Here is a 24130-nt window from a genome sequence, read left to right on the forward strand (position 1 = left end):
GGAAAAAAAGATCTCACTAAGTTGCTGGGGTTGTCTTGGAATCTGTGATCCTCCTGTCTCAGCCTCCCAAGTACTGGCAGGTGTCACCATGCCCCACTCTTATTTTTTTCTTTTGAAACAGGGTGTCCCTAACTTGCTGAGGCTGGCTTTATACCTTCAATCTTCCTGTCTCAGCCTTCTAAGTACTAGGAATCCAGGCATGCACCACCATGCCCAGCAAGATGTGATTTTCTTGATCTATTCGATCTTCATCAATGGGAATTATGATATCTGAAAAAAAAGTAAGATAGAAAAATACCTCTATGTTAGTTGCATTCAGCTTCTCCTCCATTACTTGTTTGAGGATGATCAGTGAAGATTTGATGGCTTCTTTCAGTGTCATAGACTTGAAACAAAGAAGATGGGAAGATGAGCCATTAATTGTACATAATCTCTCCTTCCTTTAGAGATTTCCCCTTTACCTCGCTGAAGATATGATTTAGTAAATATTAACAAATCAAACATCTTTTTTTGTATAGCACATTATAAGTATCTTCAAAATTCAAGTAAATGTGATGGGCGGGGTGGCGCATGCTTGTAATCTCCGCGCTTGGGAGGCGGAGACAGGAGGATCGCGCTGGCTTAAGAGACCCTGTTTCCAAATAAAAAAGTATAAAAAAAAGTATAAAATAGGTCTGGAAGCGTAGCCCAGAGGTAGAAGGGTTTCCAGGAACCCCAGTACCACCAAAAAAGAAAAAAAATAAAAAATAAATATTCAAGTAAATGTTAAGAAAGTATACTCTATTTATTCAGAAAGAAATAAAATCCTTATTTTGAGCCACAGTCACCAATTTTCATACAGTAAATGATCTTTGAAAAGGAAAGGGCCATACTTCTCTAGTGTACATCTGAATTTAGCATTAAATTTAGAAACAAAATGGGCAATATATTAAGAATAATAATACCTAAATGATATAAAAATGCAGTCCAACCATTTAGAAAATCCACTCTCTTTATACCTGACCTGTACCTAAATTTCTCCGCATGTACGCATGTATAAACAACACTACAGGCATACCTTATGGTTTTTTTTTTGTTGTTGTTTTTTGTTTTTTGTTTTTTGAGATACTAGGGACTGAACCCCAGGGGCATTCTACCTTTGACCTATTAATTTAAAACAGAATCTTGCTAAGTTACTTCCATACTGCCCTAAGCCTGCAATCTTTCTATCTTAATGTGTCACGTACTAGGATTAGAGGTGTGCACCCTACCACATCCAGCTTCATGTTTTGTTTTACTGCATTTAGTAGATCTGTGGCAACCCTGTATTGATCGAATCCACTGTCAAAACGTTTTCCCACCCGGGCGTGGCAGTGCACACTTGTAATCCCAGCATTTGGGAGGCTGAGAGGGGAGGATAGCGGTTTGTGGACAGCCTCTTAGTGAGGCCCTTTGCAACTTAGTGAGACCCTGTTTCAAAATAAAGAATAAAAAAAAAAAAAAAAATAGGGCTGGAGGTGTAGCTCAGAGGTAGAATGCCCCTGGGTTCCAACCCCAGTACCGGAAAAAAAAAAAAAAAAAAAAAAAGGAAAACATTTTCCCAGCTGCATGTGCTCGCTCCCTGTCTCTGTATCACCCTGGTAATCCTCACATTTTAAACTTCATTAGTAGTACATTTGGTGACCTGTTATCGGGACCTTTGGTGTTACTATGGTAACTACTTTGGAATGCCACAAGCAAAGTGATGTTCTGATTGTTCCCTGACCATCTATTACTCCACCCTGTTCACTCTTCTTAGGCCCCCCTATTCCCTAAGACACTACAGTACTAAAATTGGGCCAACTGACAGCTCTATAATAGCCTCAAAGTATTCAAGTAAAAGGAATAGCCATACATTTCTACCTTAAATAAAAAACTAGAAATGATTAAGCTTTGTGAAGAAAGCACACTGAAAGCCAACACAGGCTAAAAGCTAGTAGGCATCTTGTGCCAGTTTGGCAAAGTTGTAAGCAGAGGAAAAGCCCTTAATGGAAATTAAAAGTGTTACCTCAGTGAATATATGAATGATAAAAAAGTGAGACAGCTTTATTGTTGATATGGAGAAAGTTTTAGTGGTCTGGATATATCAAATCAGCTGCCATATTCCCTTAAACCAAAATCTAATCCAGAGCAAGCCCTGAATTCTTTTCAACTCTATGTAGCATGAGTGGTTAAGGAAGCTACAGAAGAAAAGGGTCTAAAGCTAGCAGAGACTGATTATGACATTTAAGGAAAGAAGCCATCTCCATAATATAAAGTACAAGATGAAGCAAGTGCCGGCGGGAGGGGCAGAAGCAAGTTACCAGATCTAGCTGCTATCACTGAGATAGGGGCCACAAGGACAAACAGATTTTCAGAGTAGACCAAACAGCCTCACACTGGAAGATACCATCTAGAAATTCATAGCTGGAGAGAAATTTCACAGCCCAACTTCATAGCTTCTAAGAACAGGCTGACTTTCTCAGCAGGTCCAATGTAGCTGGTAACTTTAAGTTGAACCCAGTGCTCATTTACCATTCTAAAAATTGTTGGGCCCTCGAGGAGGACAGGGTCTCACTAAGTTCTGAAGGGCCTAAGTTGCTGAGCTGGCCACACACCTGTGATCCTCCTGTCTAAGCCTACCAAGTACTGGGATTGCAGGTGTGCACCACCATGCCTGGCTTGCTTATCCTCTTTATTTTTATTTTTTTGATGTACTGGGAATTGAACCCAGGGGCATTCTACCTCCAACCTATACCCCAGCCCCAGTTTTTATTCTTTATTTTGAAACAGGGTCTCACCATGTTGCAGAGGGCCTCACCAAGTAGCTAAGGCTGGCTGTGAACCTGCAATCCTGTGTCAGCCTCCCAAGTACTGGGCGGTTTACCCTCTTTAAATGGAGCAAAAAACCCTAGATGACAGCACATCTATTTACAGAGTTTACCGAATACACTAAGCCTGTTATTGAGACACACTGCTCACAAAAAAAGATTCCTTTCAAAATTTTACCACTCATTGACAATGTTCCTGGTCACCCAAGAACACTAATGGAGGTTCACAATGAAATTAATGTTTTCATGCCTGCCAACATAACATCCATTCTGTGGCTCACAGGGCAAGGAATTATTTCAACTTTCAAGTCTTATTATTTAAGAAATATATCTTGTAAGGCTATAGCTGCCTAAGATAGGAATTCCTCTGATGGATCTGGGCAAAGTAAATTAATCATCTCCTGGAAAGGATTTACCATTCTGGATTTCATTAAGAACATTCATGATATAAGAGACAAGGTCAAAATATCAAAATTAACTGGAGTTTGAAAGAAGTTTATCCAGCCATCATGGATGAAAGCAACTAGAGACAGAAGTGGAGCCCAAAAATGTGACTGAATTGCTGCAATCCCCAAAGATTCTTTTACTTTCTTTCTTTTTTTTGTACTGAGATCGAATCCAGTGGCATTCACCTCTGAGCTACACTCTTCAGCCCCTTTTTTATTGAGACAGGACATCACTGAGTTGCTAGAACTGGCTTCAAACCTCCAGTTTCAGCCTCCTAAGTACTGGGATTATGGGCATGTGCCACCATGCCCAGCTCATAATAAAAACTTTTTAACAAATGAGAAGCTGCTCCTTTTTTAAAAAATTAATTACCTAATTATTATTATTTTTATGTGTATATGTGGCAGGGCACTGGAGATGGAACTCAGGGGTGTACTGAACTACAGCCTTTTTTTACCCCCTTCAAACAGAGTCTCACTAAATTGTTGAGGGCCTCACTAAGTTGTTGTGGCTGGCCTCAAACCTGTAATCCTCCCCTTTCAGCCTCCCAAGTACTGGAATTACAGGTATGAGCAACCCTGCCCATCAAGAACTTGCTTCTTAAGGATGTACAAAGAAAGTAGGTTTTTTTTTTTTTAATTTAAAGAAGTTTATTAGAAAGATAGAAATACAGAAAAAGGAAATACAGCCCTATGCCAAACTGGCATGGGGGCAGTGACTCGAAATGAATACACCCGAAAGTAGTTTCTTGAGATAGAATCCACTCTTGATGAAGATGCTGTGAACGTTGTGAAATGAAAGCACATTATTTAGAATAACACATAAACTTAAGCCACAGAACTTCTTTCAACATTACAATCTTCTCAAGCTGTACTGGTGCTTTATCAGCTTAGTTTATTATACCTTGACTTAAAAAGTAATATAAGTTCTGAGAATGCTTAATTACCTTGTGGTAAACTTCTTGCAAAGAGCTCTGGGCACCCTCTGAAGCAGAGCCAATCGCTCTAGCATCACACTGTACAAAAGTCCCAGAAGGGTCCATATGAAACCTGCAAAACACCCAAAAGGAAGACTGCTTAAGTCTTATTTTTTAAATGTCTTACTTTTTAAAAATGCGCATTTTTAAAAAGTATAAATGTTTGGCCTTATAGCAAGAAAATGCCCCTGGACTACTAAAGCAAAAGCTCCAAAAGACATTTTATGTTTTGAGAAAGTAGATTCTTTTGGGGGGACTGGGACAGACCTCCAGGCATTTTACCTCCAAGCTACACCCCCAGCCCTTTTTTTATTCTTTTTATTTTGAAAGAGGGTCTGACTTGCCAAGGGCCTCTCTAAGTAGCTGAGGCTGGCTGAGAACTGCAATCCTCCTGTCTCAGCCTCCCAAATGCTGGGATTACAAGTGTGTGCCACCATGCCCAGCGAAAGTACATCTTTTAAAAGGATTTAAGAGTCGGGCATAAACAAGGCATGGTGGTGCACGCTTCTAATCCCAATACTTGGGAGGCTGAGATAGGAGAATCACAGGTTCTTGACCAGCCTTAGCTAATTGTGAGACCCTCCACAACTCAGTGAGACCCTGTTACAAAATAAAGAATAAAAAATAGGTCTAGGACTAGGGGTGTCACTTGGAAGTAGAATGTCCCTGAGTTCTACTACTGAAAAAAAAAAAAAAGGTCAAGCATGGTGACACACACTTATAATCCCAGTACTTGGGAGGTTGAGACAGGGGAATCACAGGATCACAGCCAACCTCAACAACTTAGTGAGGACCTCCACAACCTAGTAAGACCCTGTTTCAAAATTAAAATAGGGCTGAGGGTGTAGCTCAGAGGTAAAAGAATGCCCCTGGGTTCAACCCCTACTACCATAAAAATGAATAAATAACTGAAGAAAATTCCTAACTTCAAGATTTATAAGTACAGTACAATATATATAACTATGACACTTATGTTTGCCTAATTAATAATATTTGAGAATGAGGAGCAGATCAACACTTCAAAGAAAAGCTCTAAGATATCTCCTGACTTGAGTAACAAAGTTACTTCTAATTCTTCCCAGAATGTGCACTGGTCCCAATGGGGGTTCTTTACAGACTCCAAATTTGTTTTATAAGTAGCATAGAATTGTCAGGTGTGGTGGTGCATGCCTCTAATTTCAGTATTTGAGAGGTTGAGACAGAAGGACTGCAGGTTTGAGGACAGCCTCAGCAAATAGCCAGATTTTCATCAACCTCGTGAGACCCGGTTTCAAAGTAAAAAATTGGGCTGGGTAGAGCTTGAAGGTACAGTGCCTCTGGGTTCAATCCACAGTACCAAATAAAACAAACAGCACAGAATCAACAAACTTTAGGGTTAGAAGCCCTTCTATTTTTCTAACTCTATGATAATCTTCTGAGTTTTGAGTTAATGTAAACTCTCAGTTCCCACTCCAAATTAAAATAATTACCATCCTCACCCCAATAGCAGAACAACACAGGCAAAAATGGTACTCACAGCTGGGGTCCTTTCTCATCAACTCCTCCAAACAAGAGTGCTACTCCAAAGGGACGAGACTAGAACCAAAAAGCAAGAGGTACTATGATATGATAAGTGGCCAGAATAAGAGGGTAAGAGGGGCTGCTGCCAGGAATGGAGCATACTCTGTAATCTCAGCACTTGGGAGGCTAAGACAGGAGGATCGCAGGTTCGAAGTCAGCCTAAACAACTTAGTGAGGCTATCAGCAACTTAGCGAGACCCTATTTCCAAATAAAAATTTAAAAATTGGTCTTGGGGTAAAGCTCAGAGGTAGAATGCCCCTGAGCTAAATCCCCAGCACCATAAAAAAGGTGAGGGAGGGCTGAAAAAGGCATGCACAGAGGACAAATGTCCTAAGCCCTACTGAACAGTAAGTAACATGACACAAGCATCACACTCACCATGGCGCCTGGATCCGCATCCTCTTCTCCAAACTGCAGGGCGAGATTAGACACAGCCTGGGTCACACTCTCCACTGTCATTGTCTCGTTGTAGGTAAACCAGTGGTTCTAGAAGATCAAAGAATGGCACACACTGCTAATAAGATGAGCAATAAAGCAGGTCATCACAACACTCCTCCCTTTGAACTGTGGCTGGAAACTGATGGCTCGAGTATGTTTTTCCATATTAATATTAGAAACTGGCTGCTTGGAACCATGAGAAGAAAAAGGGCTACAGAAATAAGCAAATCAAAAGGGCTCTGAGAGAAGACTGAACTAGAGTATTATTCTCTTGAAAAATAGGGTAAACCCTAAAAGCTTACTCTTTCTACCGAGTTTAGTCTTTTTACAAAATGAATGCAACAATCAAGCACCACTTTCTCTCAAAGACCTATTTTGCCAGGCGTCGTGGTGCAAGAAAAAGAAAAGAGGACTGTAGCTCAGAGGTAGAATTCCCCTGTGTCCAACCCCAGTGCCAAAAATAAAAAATAAAAAGTTTTTAGAAGCTGGGCGTGGTGGAGCATGCTTGTAATGCCAGCATTCAGGAGGTTGAGAAGGGAAGACTGCGGTTCACGGACAGCCTCAGCTACGTAGCGAGGCCCTTCGCAACTCAGTGAAACCCTATTTCAAAAATAAAAGAGACTAAAGACCCTATCTTATCATTCTGCTACTCTCAGTAAATCACTCTTCTTAACCAGTACTTACCCTACTCTCCAGGTCACAGGTATTCAGCTTAAAAAACAATATAAGCCCAGTATTTCTAACAAGTATTTGTCACCTGGTACGAGTCGTTATTTACCAGGGCAGAGCAACTTCTTACAAGACTAGTAAGAAAGGCAAGTGGAGGGAAAATGTCCTTTAACTATGACCACCTCCTGCCAAGGCACTCCCAGTCAATCAGGGAACAGAGCGCAGTGTAACACGTGTTTTATGTAAGGCAAACCCAGAAGAAGCAAGAGATGGACTAGAGCTTCCTTGAAGCTGCAATGATTAGATGGCTAAACCCTAAGCCCTGGGAAATTGTAACAAAATTCTACCCAAAAGGACTCCCAAGAACCACATCTAATATTAACATACAGCTGCAATGCTGCTCCAGCACTATTTCATCACTGAACAAGGAACTCAAGCATCATAGTAAAAAGGAGAGAAGATGCCCATTTTACCTGTGTTTCCACTCTGGCCTTATCGATTAATGTCTTAGCATCAGCAATTAGCCCACTCATAGCACAACCTGCAATACAAAAGCAGCAGTGACCCAGTGGTCAAATTTTTATCGATCTTTCTTATACACTCAAGAAATAATGAAATTCTGGAGTGAAACCATGGCAGCAATCCCAGGGCAACAAGCAAATAATCAAAATATCCCACAATGACACAGAAGTCCAAATGATAAGGTAGAAGACGGACAATTTCCACATATTATCATCTCTAAAAATCCCTTTAACACTCTTTGTAGGCCATGATGAACTAAACAAACACCAACAGCTCAACCTGAGAAACAAAAAAAGAAAACTATGGGCTACAGTAGAAGACCTTGGGAATAATTATCAAAAGCCTTTTCACTTCCGTGTCCCAAACAAACCATCTAACTATATTGAAAGTTTGCTTGATGGTCCAGGATGCCAAGGTTATGGCTAGAACTGTTACTTATATGCCATGACTTAAACCTAAATCTCATCCTATGTTTCTCTCTAGATGTCAGATCTAAAAAGCCAGTGATCCCCTTAATACTTCTATCTGGATATAGCACTCACTTAGCCATCCATTTCCCTTCTATACTTCATCTTCTTCCTTGGCCATCACAACCAATCAGATCCCAAGTTCTACTAGTCTCTACCTGACTGACCCGTCTGGCACGAGTCTTTTCCTCTCCATTTTCTGGTCACTGCCTTAGTTAAAGCCTTCATTATCCCTTTGTTAGGACTATTAAAACATTTCTGAACTGGTCTCCTTGCCTCCAGTCTCAGCCTCCTTCAGCTTACCTTTAACACTGTTATCAGAGTGGTCTTTCTAAAATTATAATGGGATATATTACCTCACGGCTTAAAACTTTCCCCATCAGTGCAAGGATCAAGCCTAAGCTTTTTAGCAAGGTGAAAAATGACTTAGACACTCTTGACCCAGATTCATATCTTATGCCTTAGCTCCCAGTCATCCTAACACGCTGTGCCATTATATTTTATACCACTATAGCTTTGTTCATTTCTATTCCTTCTTACTAGAATGTTTTCCTCTGCTATACTCAGACATTTATTTGCCTAGCAAACACTTCCTATCTTCCAGATTGAGACTCGGCGTAAGCATCACCTTTATGGAATCTTTTTCTGAAAATTCCACTATCACTCATCCCAGGAAAAATTAGAGCACACATTAGAGCCTTTTTTTTTTTTTTTTTTTGGTGGTACTGAGGATGGAACCCAAGGCATTCTACCTCCACGCCTACTCCAGCCCTATTTTTTATTCTTTATTTTAAAACAGGGTTTCACTGAGTTGCAAAGGACCTCACTAAGCAATAGCTAAGGCTATCCTTGAAACCGCAATCCTGTCTCAGCCTCCTAAATGCTGGGAATACAAGCACGCACCACCACATCCCTTTCTTAACACCTATAACAAAACTATATTTACTTATTTACATGTCCAGCACCACAATTAACAGTAGACTCTAGTAGACAAAGACCACGTCTTATTCTTGTCTGTGTCCTTGATGTCTAGCACAATATATTTGTCTATTTGTTGAAGTGGCACTGACCTACCTCCAAAAGATAGGAGACTTGAGATAAAGTAGACACATGTTCTAACTGAAAAAGAGTAAATCTGTTTGTTTCTAAGAATGAGATAATACCATTTTCCCATGGTCACCAGGGTATCTGGTTCTTTTGTTTTCAGGCAATTAATTATATTACCAACGTTTCAATAATTAAGATGACTAGATAGGAAAATTTGAATAGCCAACTCAAATGCCATGGCATAAATATATATAACCCTATAATTGCAGAACTATATACCCTGACATTGTAGAAGCAATGAGAATTATACTAAAGACCAAAGAAGGGGAAGGAAGAGACAGGAGGAAAAAGACTGACTTGATCAGTTTATCATTCTTAGAACTCTCTGAACCTTGAATACTTCAAAGATCCTCGAGACTTCCTCTCTTCTCAGTGGACACTCTCCCTCCAACACAGGATGCTCTGCTCCTGGTGGCCTCCTACCAGGGCTAACAGTGAAGCCCAGCCATCACTGTAAACTAGCCTATGACTCAATCTTTACATACATCAACCACCATCGTATCTGCCAAGTCCAAATTTGAGGGAGGGCTGGGGGTATTCCTCAGTGGTAAAATGTTTGGTTAACATGCAAGAGACTATGGGTTCAAGTCCTAGAACTACAAAAGATAAACGGGAGGGAGACAGGCATTTCTGGGAGTAGGTTTAACATAAATGAGCCCTGCAGATGCTACTTCTCAGTTTGCACACTGGCCTACTGCCTGGAAAACGACAGCTAACCAGGGGAGACAAAAATTCATGTAATGAACCTGCCCTGGAACATCCACAAGACAAATTAAGCTGGGTGTGGTGGCACATGCTTGTAATCCCAGCATTTGGGAGGCTGAGACAGGAGGATCACAGTTCACGGACAGCCGCAGCTACTTAGTGAGGCCCTTTGCAACTCAGTGAGACCCCATTTCAAAATAAATAATTTTTTAAAAAAAGGCTAGGGGTATAGTTCGAGGTAGATTGCCCCTGGACCACAAAAAAAAAAAAAAAAAAAAAAAAAGACAAATTAACCCAGCCTGGGTCCTACAGAACAGCTTTCCCCTACTCCTTACCTATATGGGCATCAATTTCTACAATTTTCTCAATGCTGCTAGGTTCCATGAGTGGAGAGGTAATTCTCTTCTCCACAGCTAGGCATACACCTTCTGATGTCTGGATCCCAATGGCTGTAGAACCAAGCTAAAAAGAAATATGTTATGTTACCATGTACAAGTCAAAGAATAGTCTCACCACATACTCACCAAAAGTCTCTGTATATCATCACAAAACAGAAGCTTCAATTATCCACATTTAATATGCACAGAGGACAAGAAGCACCCTAATAAGTAATTTCTTGTCAATAGCAAGAAAACTGATTTGCACAATTTTGTGCTTCTAAAGAGAAAGTCCAGCTGGGTGTGGTGGTTCACCCTTGTAATTTTAATAGCTGGGAGGCTGAGACAGGAAGACCGCAGGTTCAAGGCCAATCTCAGCAACTTAGTGAGAACCTCCACAACTTAGACACTATTTGAAAATAAAAATAGGACTGAGGGCATAGCATGGAGGTAGAATGCTTATAGGTTTAATTCCCGTACCACACCCACCCCCACCCCCCAAAAAAAGGAATTACAACAAGGTCTTGAAAACATCTGAAAAGGCCAGGCGTGGAGGCACATGCTTGTAATACCAGTACTGGAAAGGCTGAAATGGGAGGATTGTAGATTCAAAACCAGCCTCAGGAACTTAGCGAGGCTCTCAGCAACTTAGCAAGATCCTGCTTCCAAATAAAAAATAAAACAGGTCTGGAGTATAGCCTGGAGTAGAATGCCCTGGGTTCCATTCCCAGTACCTCTCCACACATACACAAAATAAATAAAATAATGTAAACAGAGCAGGCAAGAAAGAAATAAAACTCTAATTATTTTTTCTGGACCTTGTCCATTTTCACCTTTGTCATCTAAATTTGTCCCAAAAGGTAATACTTCCTAAACTTGTATGGTCTCCAGAAAAGAAAAGAGAAGAGGAAAAAAGAGAGAGGGAAGAGAAAAAAATCACCATCATCAACAACATTAGCATACTAAGTGTGTGTGTGTGTGTGTGTGTGTGTGTGTTAGTGTGTTACTGGGGATAGAACTTGGGGGCATTCACCCACATAGCTACACCACCAGCTCTATTTTAGTTTTTTATTTTAAAACAGGGTCTCACTAACTTGCAGAGGACCTAAGTTGCTGAGGCTGTCTCAGCCTCCCAAGTACTAGGATTACATACAAGTATGTGCCACCACGCCTAGCTTAAAATACTAGTTTAAGAGCCAAGAGGATCGTGGTTCGCGGACAGCCTCAGCTACTTAATGAGGACCTCTGCAACTTAGTGAGACCCTATTTCAAAATAAAGAATACAAAATAGGGCAAGGGGTGTAGCTTGAAGGTCAACTGCCCCTGGGTTCCATCCCTAGACCTGTAAAAAAAACCCCCAAAAACTAGTTTAATAGACACTTTACAAAAAGAAGAGATACAAATGGCCAATAAATACGTGAAAAAATGTTCAACATCATTAGTAATCAGAAAAATGCAAACCAAAACTACACTGAGATTCCATCTAATCCCAGTCAGAATGGCAGTCACCAAGAAGACAAAAAACAATAAATGTTGGTAAGGATTTGGGGAAATTGGAACTCTTCTACACTGTTGATAGAACTGCAAATTAGTACAGCCACTATGGAGATCACTGTGGAGATTCCTCAGAAAACTGGGAATGTATCCACCATATAATCCAGTTATACCATTCCTGGGCATCTTTCCCAAGGGGCTGAAATCAGAGAACTACAGTAATACATGCATACCCATGTTCATAGCAGCATAATTCACAATAGCCAAATAATGGAACCAACCTAGGTATCCACCAACAGATAAGTAGATTACAAAATTATGGAATATGCACACAATGGAATTCTACTCAGCAATAAAGAACAAAATGTCATTTGCAAGAAAACCTGAAGAACATTATGTTAAGTGAGATCAGCTAGTCATAGAAGGTCAAGGGTCATATGTTTTCTCTAAATGTGCAAGCTAGGAAGTAATTGGGATACCAAAGGGACTCCAGGTAAGAGAGGAGAAACCTCAGTAGAACCAGGGAGGTGGTCCAGGGGGAGGACGGGGGAAAGAGTAAGGTTCATTAATAGAATTACTACCACTGACTATGTATACATATGTGAAAATACCAATTTCAACCTCAGTACTCTGTACTGGAAGGGGGAGGCAGCAGGGGCAGGGGGACGGCACCAAGTGCTGTGTGCATGTATAACATTGTCAATATTATTTACATTATGATGTGAAACTACAATGCACCAATAAAAACATTTAAAAAATGGAACAATTTTTTTTGTGTGTGTGTGTGGTACTGGGATGGAACCCAGGAGCAATCTACCTTTGAGCTATACCCCCAGTCCTATGTTTTATTCCTTATTTTGAAACAGGGTCTCACTGAGTTTCAAAGGGCCTCACTAAGTAGTAGCTGAGGCTGTCCTCCAACCACGATCCTCTTGTGGATTACAAGTGTGAGCCACTATGTCCAGCTTATACAGATTATTATTATTATTAATTTTTTTTTTTTGGTGGTACTGGGGATGGAACCCAGGGGCATTGTACCTCCGAGCTACATACGCCTATTATATTATTTTCTAAACAGGGTTTTGCTAAGTTGTCCCATGCTGGCCTTGAACCTGTAGATACAGCCCAACCCATCTGCTCATGCCACATGATGGCCTACCTTTGTACCTCTGCTAAAGCTATCTCCCTAGAATACATTCTTCCTTCTGCCCCTTCAAATTCCGCATTACTCACAGATTTCCATGATGTTGCGCTCTCCTCTGAATTCCTATTATGTTTAGTTAGTTCTATAAAGCAATGACCGGCCAAGTGTGAGTATCAGACTTGGGCCTGTTATTGCAAAAAAGTTCCGAAGAATTCCTTGAAATCTTTATGTACAACATACTTAACATGTTTGCAGACTGAGTGATCACGTTTCATACATGTTACTTTCAAATGCATAAAGCTGCGACTTTCCTTAGAAATATTATATATACCACTCTTTACCAAGTATTTATTTTTTATTATTATTATTATTATTATTATTATTATTATTATTATTATTATTATGTGGTACTGGGGTTCCTGGAGGCCCTTCTACCTCCAGGCTACACTCCCAGACCTATTTTTACATTTTTATTTGGAAACAGGGTCTCCTAAGCCAGCGCACGTATCTGGCTTTGAACCTGCACGATCCTCCTGTCTCTGCCTCCCAAGAGCAGGGATTACAAGCGTGTGCCACCATGCCCGGCTTTTGCAAAGTATTTAAATCAATGAATACATTCATAACTATAGGAGATGAACTGTAAAAAAAAATCTTATGTAAGCCGGGCATGGTAGCGCACGCTTGTAATCCCCACGCATGGGAGGCAGAGACAAGAGGATCGCACAGTTTTGAAGACAGCCTTGCTGGCTTAAGAGACCCTGTTTCCAAATAAAATATAAAATAGGTCTGGAAGTGTAGCCCAGAGGTAGAAGGGTTCCATCCCCAGTACCACCAAAAAAAAAAAAAAAAAAAAAAAAAAAAAAAAAAATCTTATGTAAAAAAAAAAAAATCAATGTTCTTGCTTTTAATTAAAGATACAGATTGAGTACATATATTAGGTGTACCCTCCTCAAATCTGTTAATCTAAGATTAAAGGGTTTAAAAAATAGACAAAAGCTGGGCCTGTGGCCACACAACACATGTACTTGGGAGGTTGAGATAGAAAGATTGCAGGTTCAAGGCCAGCATGGGATAACTTAGCAAAACCCTGTTTAGAAAAATAATATAATAGGCGTATGGGGTATAGCTCACAGGCTCACAGGTAGAACACTCCTGGATTCCATTCCTACAAAAACAAAGTAAACTTTAAACACACACACAAGCATATATCTAAAAAGGCAAAAAGAACTGGAGCAGACAAAAGTAATAAAATTCTGAGGCTAGCTAAAAAGATAGGCAGGTGTGATGGTACACACTTGTAATCTCAGTACTTGGGAGGCTGAGATAGGAAGATCACAGGTTCACAGCCAACCTCAGCTACTTACTGAGGCCCCGTTTCAAAATAAAAACTTAGAGGAGGGCTGGGGGTGTATCTCAGAGGTAGAATGCCCCTGGGTTCGACCCCTACTACACCAAGGTTAGTGATAATTAACCTGATTTTTATCACAGGACTCCAAAAACTGAAATGCTGACAACCAAGATTTCTGAAATTGGAAATGAAGGAGAAGCTAAAAACTGTAAGAGAGTTCAATACCTACTTAAACAGACTCCCAGACCCCATCCTTTATTATGCTATAGTTACATGATAACCCCTAACCCCACACCTGAAGGAGACTGCAGGCTTATTCTCTGAAGAAGGTAAAGCAGTACAATCTTTGGGGTACAGGACACTCAGCACAGGCAAAGGGGGAGTACAAGACCAAAACCCAGGCAAATGAGTAAAAATACACAAACCTAATGTTCAAAAACCCAACCATTTTTCCCCCACTCAGCTCTTAGAGGCTTGCAATCAGAATACCTCTTGGCATAAATGAAGAGGCAGTTTTCTCTAAAAGCAGTGGTTTTTAAACTATGGCCAAATTCACACTAAGAAACACATTAATGCTCTATTTGTCTTACAGAGAAAATATTCCTCATGACTACTAATTGATTTCAATATCCATAAATAGGTTGCGACCTGCAGTTTGAAAAAAACATACCTCTAAAACCAGACCGGTTTAAGAGAATTTATCTATTTTTTATATATTTTTACTGGTGCATTATAGTCTTTTATCATAATATAGTTCAAAGTAATAGGGACAGACATGCACATAGCACTTGGTGAGTTTTCCCCTGGCTCCCTCCCTACTTTCTCCCCTTCCCCATACACAATATTGAGATTAAGCATTAGTAATTTCATATATGTATATAACATTAGCAGAAGCATTTCCTTCCTTAACCCCCACTAGGCCTCCTCCATGCTCTACTGGGGTTTCCAGAGGAAATAATTTTAAAGCAAAATTAGAAAAGAAAAATTCCTGAAGAAAAATATTTCACCCATAAAACAAGAACAGAATGCTAGCCAGGTGTGATGGTACACACTTGTAACCTCGGTACTTGAGAGGCTGAGATAGGAGGACTGCAAGTTCAAAGCCAGCTTCAGCTACTCAGTAAGGTCCTCCACAACTTAGTGAGACTGTTTCAAAATAAAAACCAAAGCCAGACGTGGTGGTGGCACATTCTCATAGTCCTAGTTCTTGGGAGGCCGAGACGGGATGATCGCAGGTTTGAGGACAGCTTCAAAAACATAGTGAAGCTCTCAGCAACCTAGAAAGACCCTGTTTCCAAATAAGAAAATTGGTCTGGGGTTTAGCTCAGAGGTAGAATGCCTCTGGAATTCAATTTCCAGTACTACACACACACACACACACACACACACACACACACACACACACACAAATTAATTAATTAAAAAATAGGGCTGGAGGTATAGCTCAGAGGTCAAATGTCCCTGGGCTCAATATTCTGTACAGCAAATAACAAAAAATAAAAAAAGGAGCAGAATACTAATAACAATGAGAGATACTACTTGGGGGGGCTGAGAGAAGAGGATCGCAGGTTGAAAGCCAGCCTCAACTACTTAGTGAGGCACATCACAACTTAGTGAGTCCCTGTTTCAAAACAAGGAATAAAAAAATAGGGCCGGGGGTATGGTAGAATGATCCTGGGTTCAATCTCTACCGAGTACCCACCCCCCCAAAAAAAAGAATGAGAAGTACTACTGGGTGTATAGAAGTACAGTGCTTGCCTGGCATGAGTAAGGCCTGGGTTTAATTCCCAGCACTGGGAAGGGAGGGAAGGGGAGGTGAGGAGAAAGAAAGGGAGGAAGAAAAACAAGCTTAGAATTTTAAAATACTTCATGAGCCGGGTGTGGTGGTACATCCTTGTAATCCCAGCATTTGGGAGTTTGAGACAGGAGGATCACCGTTCTTAAAAAGCCTCAGCTAAATACTTGGTGAGCCCCTTTGCAACTCAGTGAGAACCTGTTTCAAAATAAAGAGTCGGGCGTGGTGGCGCATGCTTGTAATCCCAGCACTTGGGAGGTGGAGACAGGGGGATCCTCCTGGTCTGAAGCCTGCCGTGCTGGCTTAAGAGACCCTGTTTCCAAATAAAAATATAAAATAGGTATGGGAGTGTAGCCCGGAGGTAGAAGTGTTTCCAGGAACCCCAGTACCACAAATAAAATAAAATAAAATAGAATAAAAAAGGGCTGGGGGTGTAGCTTAGAGGTAGAGTGCCCCTGGGTTTCACCCCCAGTACCGGGGGAGGGGGGGGGGACTTCCCATGAAACTACTAGAAAATGGGTTCTACCAAACTGAGGAAATAAAAATTTAAGACGATGATGCCATGGGCCAGGAGTGGTGGCACACACTGTAATCCGAATACCTGGGAGGCTGAGACAGGAGGATCACAGGTTTGCAGCCAGTCTCAGCAACTTAGGCCCACCACAACTTAATGAGATCTGGTTTCAAAATATAAGTCTGCCGGGTGCTGGGTGTGGTGGTGCATCCTTGTAATCCCAGCATTTGGGAGGCAGAGAGCGGAGGATTGCGGTTCGTGGACAGCCTCAGCTACTTAGCGAGGCCCTTCACAACTCAGTGAGACCGTTTCAAAACTAAAACGACTAAAAAAATAGGGCTGCAGGTGTAGCTTAGAGGTACAATGCCCCTGAGTTCCATCCCCAGTACCATAAACAAACAAACAAACAAACAAACAAATAAATGTCTGGGGGCATTGCACAGAAGTACAATGCCCGAGTTTAATCCCCAGTACACATACAAAAATAAAACAACAAAAAACTAACCCCAAAATGAGGAATCCCTAGAATGATTTTTTGCTTGTTTCTTGTGGCACTGGAGATGGGGATCACACCCAGTGCATGCGTCTATGCATCCCCGGCAAGTGCTTTAGCACTGAGCTACATCCCCGGCCCTTCTAGGCAGAAAATCTGATCCTGACTTTGAAAGAAAGTCTTAAGTCTGGAACTATATAGCAGACCCAAATAAAAACCAGTCTAGATTGAAGTGAGTCAGAAAGCACCAAAATTTCTTTAAGAATATTTTATTTATTTATTTATTTATTTATTTATTTATTTATTTATTTTTGGTGGTACTGGGGTTCCTGGAAGCCCTTCTACCTCCGGGCTACGCTCCCAGACCTATTTTATATTTTTTTATTTGGAAATAGGGTCTCTTAAGCCAGTGAGCCTGGCTCCGAACCAGCGCGATCCTCCTGTCTCCGTCTCCCAAGCGCGGGGATTACAAGCCTGCGCCACCACACCCGGCTTCTTTAAGAATCTTTAATAGACTATTTGAGCTTGAGTGTTTTGAGAGGATATACATAACTTGTAGAGACTTGGGGAGTGAATTACTGATATATACATACTAAATTAATATGTGTAAGTAATCTGTTATAATGAATTAATAATTTTATTATACATAATAAAATACATAGAGAGCTGTTCTATCCCCACCCTTGTAGGCAGTTGTACGTGGCAGTATATAGGAAAGTGAAAGATGGCGAAGTCTTTACCCTCCATAATGAAAATTTCAATAATGCCTAAAAAAAATCTAAGTCTGATTTCTAGATATACAAAGGCAAATTACCAAGAACTTAACAACTAAAACAGTTTAAAGTGTTGCCTCTGGGAAGCTGAAAATAGATGGGGCAAGACCTAGGGTCTGCTGTTTTGTTGTACAATTTTACCTTTTGACTCTATTACTACATGTATACACATCTAAATTTTTAAAAATTGTCAAAAACCATTGTTAGAAAAACGAATATAGCAGTTGAATTGTTCTCTAATTGTCTCACGTTTAATTTACTGATTTTGAATCCTCAACGGCATAGAAAAGAATTCGTCTATATGTTTACATTCTACCTAGTATGGTGGTTCTTAATCTGGAATAATTTTGTCCCCTACAGAACAGTTAGCAAAGTCTGCATACATTTTCAGCTGTCACAGTAAGTGCTGCGGGCATCTAATGGGTAGTGGCCAGGAGTGCTAACCACCCTACAACACAGAGAGACAGGCCCGCCTAACAATTATCCAGTCCACAATGCCAAACTATTCTCTCGGTCCTATAATTATTGCGCCAAGTGCTTTCATAGCTTGAAAATAAACTTTCAGCCTGTTCAATTTGGCCTCTAACTTTCGAGGCTGCCAACTAAAAAGTCAGTAATTTTGAGACAGGGTGTTTTATAAAATTTATCAAGATAAATTATTCAAGATAAGTTTCTTTTTACACTTACATTTACCTCTAGGTCTTCTTTTTCTTCTTCTCTCTCTCTCTCTTTTTTTTTTTTTTTTTTTTTTTGGTGTGCTGGGGATTGAGTCCAGGGGCATTCTACCTCTAAGTTATACTCCTAGTCCTATTTTATTTGGAAACAGGGCCTTGTTAAGTTGCTGAGGCTGCTTTCAAACATGCACTCTTTCTGGCTTAGCCTCCCAACCACTGAGATTATAGGCATTCACCACCATGCCCAGCTAACAGATTTCTTTTGTGCATGTGTGTAGTACTGGAGACTGATGAACCCAGGGCTGTTCTACCGCCCAGCTATACCCAGCCCTATTTTATTTTTTATTTTGAAACAGAACCTCCCTAAGTAGCAGAGGGCCTCACTAAGCTACTGAGGCTGGCCTTAAACCTGTGATTCTCCTGTGTTAGCCTCCTGAGTACTGGGATTACAAAGGAGTGCCACCACACCCAGCCACGAACAGATATTTTGATATATGCCTTTCTAATTTCTCTTCCCACCCACCTTAGTAAGAACTGGGGAGAGGAGAAAGAGACGTGAGGGAATATATGAACTGACTCCATGTAGTGCCCCCCCTCGAATGTGCCACCAGACCTGGCAAGGTATCTTTCTTTCTAATTTTTGGAATACTATTTTGAAATACATTATGTTATGAGATCACAGGAATACATCTCTTACTCAGTCTCTAGGGTCTAGTCCAAATTCACAACTTTACCTACAAGAACAGAGAGTGATCAGTTACAGGATTTGGTCAAGATAACAAAACATAGAAAGTAATACAGGGCTAACTCTGGACTTCTACATCCTCTTTAGAGCTAAGAGGATGATGACGACGACGATGATGATGATGATGATTAGTGTGTGTGTGTGTGTGTGTGTGTGTGTGTGTGTGTGTGTAGCTAGGAGTGGAACCCAGGGGCTTTCTACCTCCGAGCTACACTCCCAGACTTACTTTATACTTTATTTTGGAAACAGGGTCTCGTTAAGTTGCTGAGAGCCTCACTAAGTAGCTGAGGCTGGCTTCAAACCTGTGGGATCCTCCTGTCCAAGCGCTGGGATTACAAGTGTGCACCACCATGCCCGGTTTCAGCTAAGAGGATTATAAACTCAAACATAAAGGGATATCCCCACTGAGAAAAAGTTACTTACATAATTATGAAGTAGTAACCTGCTCAAAACATTTTAAAACAGATGTTGAGAATAGGATTGAAATTGCAGTGTTTGGTTAAAGGAATATGGAAACATTTTCTAAGGAATAGCTGAAACACATTTTCTCTAAATGTTCTGCTAACAAAGTATAAATCTGCCACGAAATTTCAAAAATTATAGTAATGCTATTATACCTTGATAGCTTCAATGGCATATTCCACTTGAAATAATCTTCCTTCAGGAGAAAAAGTATTCACACCCCTGTAATTAATAAAAAAAAAAAAAGAAAGCATTTAAAACTGTCAGAAGAATGAACTAGACAGACATTGAGCTCAAGTTCCTTGACAACTAGCTCAGATGAGGACAGGATATGCATACTGTCATTACTCTTTATTTTGCCCACAACAATTCGTAGCCCTTTGAACCTGCATATAGATCACTTCTGCCCCTCTCTCAGAAATTCTTCCTACACTGATCGAACAAGAACAGGTGAAATTTCAGCCTCAATCCCAACCAATCTAGATCAATTCTGAATCAACTTACCAATTCCTTTGATAAGTTCATGCCCCTAAACTAGCAGGCAATTCCCAAGAAAACGTGCGTTTTTTTTTTCTTATCCTCTTTCTATGTGTGCATTTGACATTAATATCTTGCTTTTTAGTAAAAGCTGCTTGCAAGTACATTTCTCTACTTATTTGTATGAAATATTGTTATCTAAACAGACTGAGATGTAGTTCCTAAATTAAACAAGTTTGTTCATGCAACAGATATTTATACTGACTCATGACTCTCTTTATACTGGGGATGACCCAGGGGCATTCTACCTTTGAGCTACACTCCCAGCCCTATTTTTTGGTCTTTTTTATTTCTTTCTTTCTTTCTTTTTTTTTTTTTTTTGGTGGTACTGGGGTTCCTGGAAGCCCTTCTACCTCCGGGCTACACTCCCAGACCTATTTTTACATTTTATATTTGGAAACAGGGTCTCCTAAGCCAGCGCGCGCGGCTGGCTTCGAACCTGCGCGATCCTCCTGTCTCTGCCTCCCAAGCGCGGGGATTACAAGCGTGCGCCACCACACCCGGCTGGTCTTTTTTATTTCTGAAACAGGGTCTCATTGAGTTGTGAGGGGCCGTGCTAAGTAGCTGAGGCTGTCCGTGAACCATGATCCTTGGGTGTCAGCCTCCTAAATACTGGGATTACAAGCATGTGCCACCACACCAGGCCTTGCTTTTCACACTCTTAAATACTCTGCCCCCTCCACCTTTCCTTACATGTTGGAAATCCCCATGGAAAAGAAACATCACTCATGGCATTAGCTATAAAAGCTTTCAGCACACAAAAACTTTAAAAATATTTGAAAAAATGCATGGAAACCATTGTAACCCTTGGTATATGAAGTCTGGACTTTATAAAACCTAGTACAGTTTTTTTTTTTTTTCTTTTCTTCTTCTTTTTTTTTTTTTTTTTTTTGGTACTGGGAATTGAACCCAGAGGCATTCTATCACCAAGCTACACCCTAAGCCCTATTTTTTGTTCTTTATTTTGAAACAGGGTCTCACTAGATTGATGAGTCACTAGATTGGTGAGAGTCCCTACTTACTAAGGCTGTCTTCAAACCTGCAATCCTCCTGTCTCAATCTCCCAAATCCTGGGATTACAAGCATGTGCCACAATGCCCAGCTAGTACAGTGCTTTTAAGTTTAATTAAGGGGCTGCAGCTATAGCTCCATGGTAGAGCACTTGCCTAGCATGCACGAGGTCCTGGGTTCCATCTCTAGCAACACACACACACACACACACACACACACACACACACAACCAAAAACCCATTTTTCAAGGAAATTTTATACATAATTCCAAAATATAAAACAGACAATAGTAGGAGTTGGCACTTGCCAATCATTTACTATATGTCTGGCACTATGATTTAATTCTCAAAAAACAATTCTGTGAAATAGTATTCTAAGGTAAATACTACTTTGTATATGAGAATGTTGAGACACAGAGAGTGGTCCAAAGTCATTCAGCAAGAATTAGAATTAGGTAATCCCGGCTGGGCATGGTGGCCCATGCTTTTAATCCCAGTACTTGGGAGGCTGAGGCTGAGACAGGAGGGTTGTGGTTCTTGGACAGCCTCAGCTACTTAGTGAAGCCCTTCTAAATTTAGTGAGACCCTGTTTCATAATAAAGAATAAGAGCTGGGTATGGTGGTGCACGCTTGTAATCCCAGTACTTGGAAGGCTGAAACAGGGTCACAGGTTCAAAGCTGGCTTCAGGTTAGTGAGGCCCTCCACAATTTAGACCCTGTTTCAAAATAAAGAACAAAAAATAGGGCTGGGGACGTAGCTCAGAGTTAGAATGCCCCCTGGGTTTCATCCCCAGTAACACACACACACACACACACACACACACACACACACACACACACACACACGCGGATTTAGGCAATCGGTCAGACTGCCAAAACTCAAGCTCTCAATTCTTCTACCATACTGCCTGCCTTGTTTGCTGAGGTAATATCCCTGAGGCCATTTAAAAGGAAGTTTGGGGCTTCTCCCAACAAAAAATACTTGTCCTGTCTTCTTTACAAGACAATTAAATACTGAGTTGCAGCATCTAACTATGAGTTTTAAAGCACTATGTGGTTGTAATATTTTTCACCCCAATTTAGAAACTTCATTCTAGTGAGGCTATTTTATCTTCCCTAATATGGGCTCTAATCATGTGCTTTTCTCAAACTTTATTGCTTCCTTGGGCTATTTCATATGTGCTAAGTACCAGTTCTTCCAAATCTCTATTACCAGTTTGACTTCTTTCCTAGTAATCTCGATGTTTGAACATTTCCACTTAGACAGCCCACTAGCACCTAACTCTCAACATTTCCCAATCTCAAAGAGTAGCTCTTTAGATCATGTCACTCAGTGAAATCAGCTTCATCTGGTACCATTTCTAATTCAGATTTATTTTTAAATAATTTTCAATCTCCCTGCTCCTCCAGCTGTATAGTTTTGAATGGCCTGACTCATTCCTCTCCCCTTTCTCCCATATCCTATCACATGCCAAGTCATACTGGTCTAGTTCATATCAATTCCTCCCCCACAATAACACATCACTCTTGCTTGCATTCTCAAGGCTCTCATTACCTTTCACCTGACTATTGTAATGGCCTAACTGGTACTGACTTGCTCATTCCTCTACTCCACTCAATCTCTATAAAATACAATTATAAAACAAAAATTAATGGCACACCGCTGCCTACAGAATAAGACCCAAACTCCTTAACCTTGTATTAAAAGCTATCCAAGTGGGGTTTGGTGGCACGCACCTTAATCCCAGTACTTGGGAGGCTGAGCTGGGGGATCATAGGTTCCAAGCCCTCAGCAACTCAGCCAGATCCTGTTTCAAAATAAAAAAATAAAAAAGGGCTAGGGATGTAGCTCAGAAATAAAATGCTTCTGGCTTCAATCCCCAGTACCACACTTATATTGCACACACACACCCCTTACTTCATCAAGACCCAATTTAAATATCAGTGTCTTTTTTAAGTTTTCCATCAACTCCTAATACTGAATGCAATCTCTCATCAGAATTTCCAGTGTTGATTTAAATTCCTCCAATGGTGTCAATACATTTGTTTCCCACTAAAGTTACTTTTGTAAACAATTCTTTTACAAACAGTTTTCTATATAAGAATAAGTATTTCTTAATTTCATTCAATGCTGATTAAGAAAGACCTGTATTTTAGGCATTCTTGGGAAGAAACAAAAACACCACAAAGCAATCAATGCATATGTTAAGTAAATAATCACAAGATTTAAAGGCTTCTGATGAGGATAATGATTTCCTCATACACATTTTAATTCAAAATTCTATCACCCAAAGATGATCCTCTTTCAATACCCTGGAAGCTAAATATTGACTAACAAAGACATTTTACTTGACAGTAAGAAAAGATGCTGTATTTACATGAGTCAGTAAAGGATGAAAAAGTGATAGCTGTAGAGAATGAACTTTGTCAGCGTCAACATATCTGAGACAAGAAAAGCACTTTTTCAAGCTACCTAGTGCATGGTAAAGAAAATGTCTGTTTTTCCTAGCTTTGTAACAAACTTAATAGCTATCTGAAACCTTAACTGATCAAAAAAGAAACCGAAAGTTAAAATGTCTACGGCATAAAAATGTGCATGCTCTGAAAGTTTTAAGTGAACACAATCTCACAACTTTTGATTTTCAAAAACTACACTTGGCTTTCAACACTAAAATTAACTTGCTTTAAACTTTTATAAAAGAGATTTTTAAAAACTATGGTCAAGTGAAATCAGCATTATGAGAAATCTCTTGAGAACCATTTAAAGTTCTGGTTTCTATAAAATCAAATTCCAGACAATAGATTGGGGCATAGTTGGGACTGCCTTGGCGCTTTTGCAGAAACTGTACATCCCAGTACGCCCGACTACATAACTACTTAATAGTCTCCGGTTGCTTTATATCCCAGATAACACATTCCACGTCAAACAGGGGGGGAGCTCATACTTAGCATGAAAAGATGAACGGGGAAGGAGTGACCTCCAACCTTCTCCGGGTTAAAGGTCGGAGTTCTGGCCCCCCTCAGCCCTATTCCCCAAGCACAAA

General features: G+C 40.4%; 1 protein-coding gene across 1 annotated transcript in view; it reads right to left on the bottom strand.

Moving 5' to 3' along the window:
- PSMA5 (proteasome 20S subunit alpha 5) overlaps nucleotides 1-24130 on the bottom strand; it is a gene marked incomplete at its 5' end in the record, with an annotated part of 32739 nt that overhangs the window by 8329 nt on the left and 280 nt on the right. Inside the window, 7 exons of the mRNA XM_080692861.1 lie at nucleotides 299-385; nucleotides 4222-4324; nucleotides 5768-5826; nucleotides 6191-6298; nucleotides 7393-7460; nucleotides 10056-10182; nucleotides 19695-19761. Coding sequence (XP_080548987.1) covers nucleotides 299-385; nucleotides 4222-4324; nucleotides 5768-5826; nucleotides 6191-6298; nucleotides 7393-7460; nucleotides 10056-10182; nucleotides 19695-19761 — 619 coding nt within the window. The remainder of the gene's footprint in view (nucleotides 1-298; nucleotides 386-4221; nucleotides 4325-5767; nucleotides 5827-6190; nucleotides 6299-7392; nucleotides 7461-10055; nucleotides 10183-19694; nucleotides 19762-24130) is intronic.

The sequence above is a fragment of the Muscardinus avellanarius genome (assembly GCF_963383645.1).
Source record: "Muscardinus avellanarius genome assembly, chromosome: 3".
Classification (NCBI taxonomy): Eukaryota; Metazoa; Chordata; class Mammalia; order Rodentia; family Gliridae; genus Muscardinus; species Muscardinus avellanarius.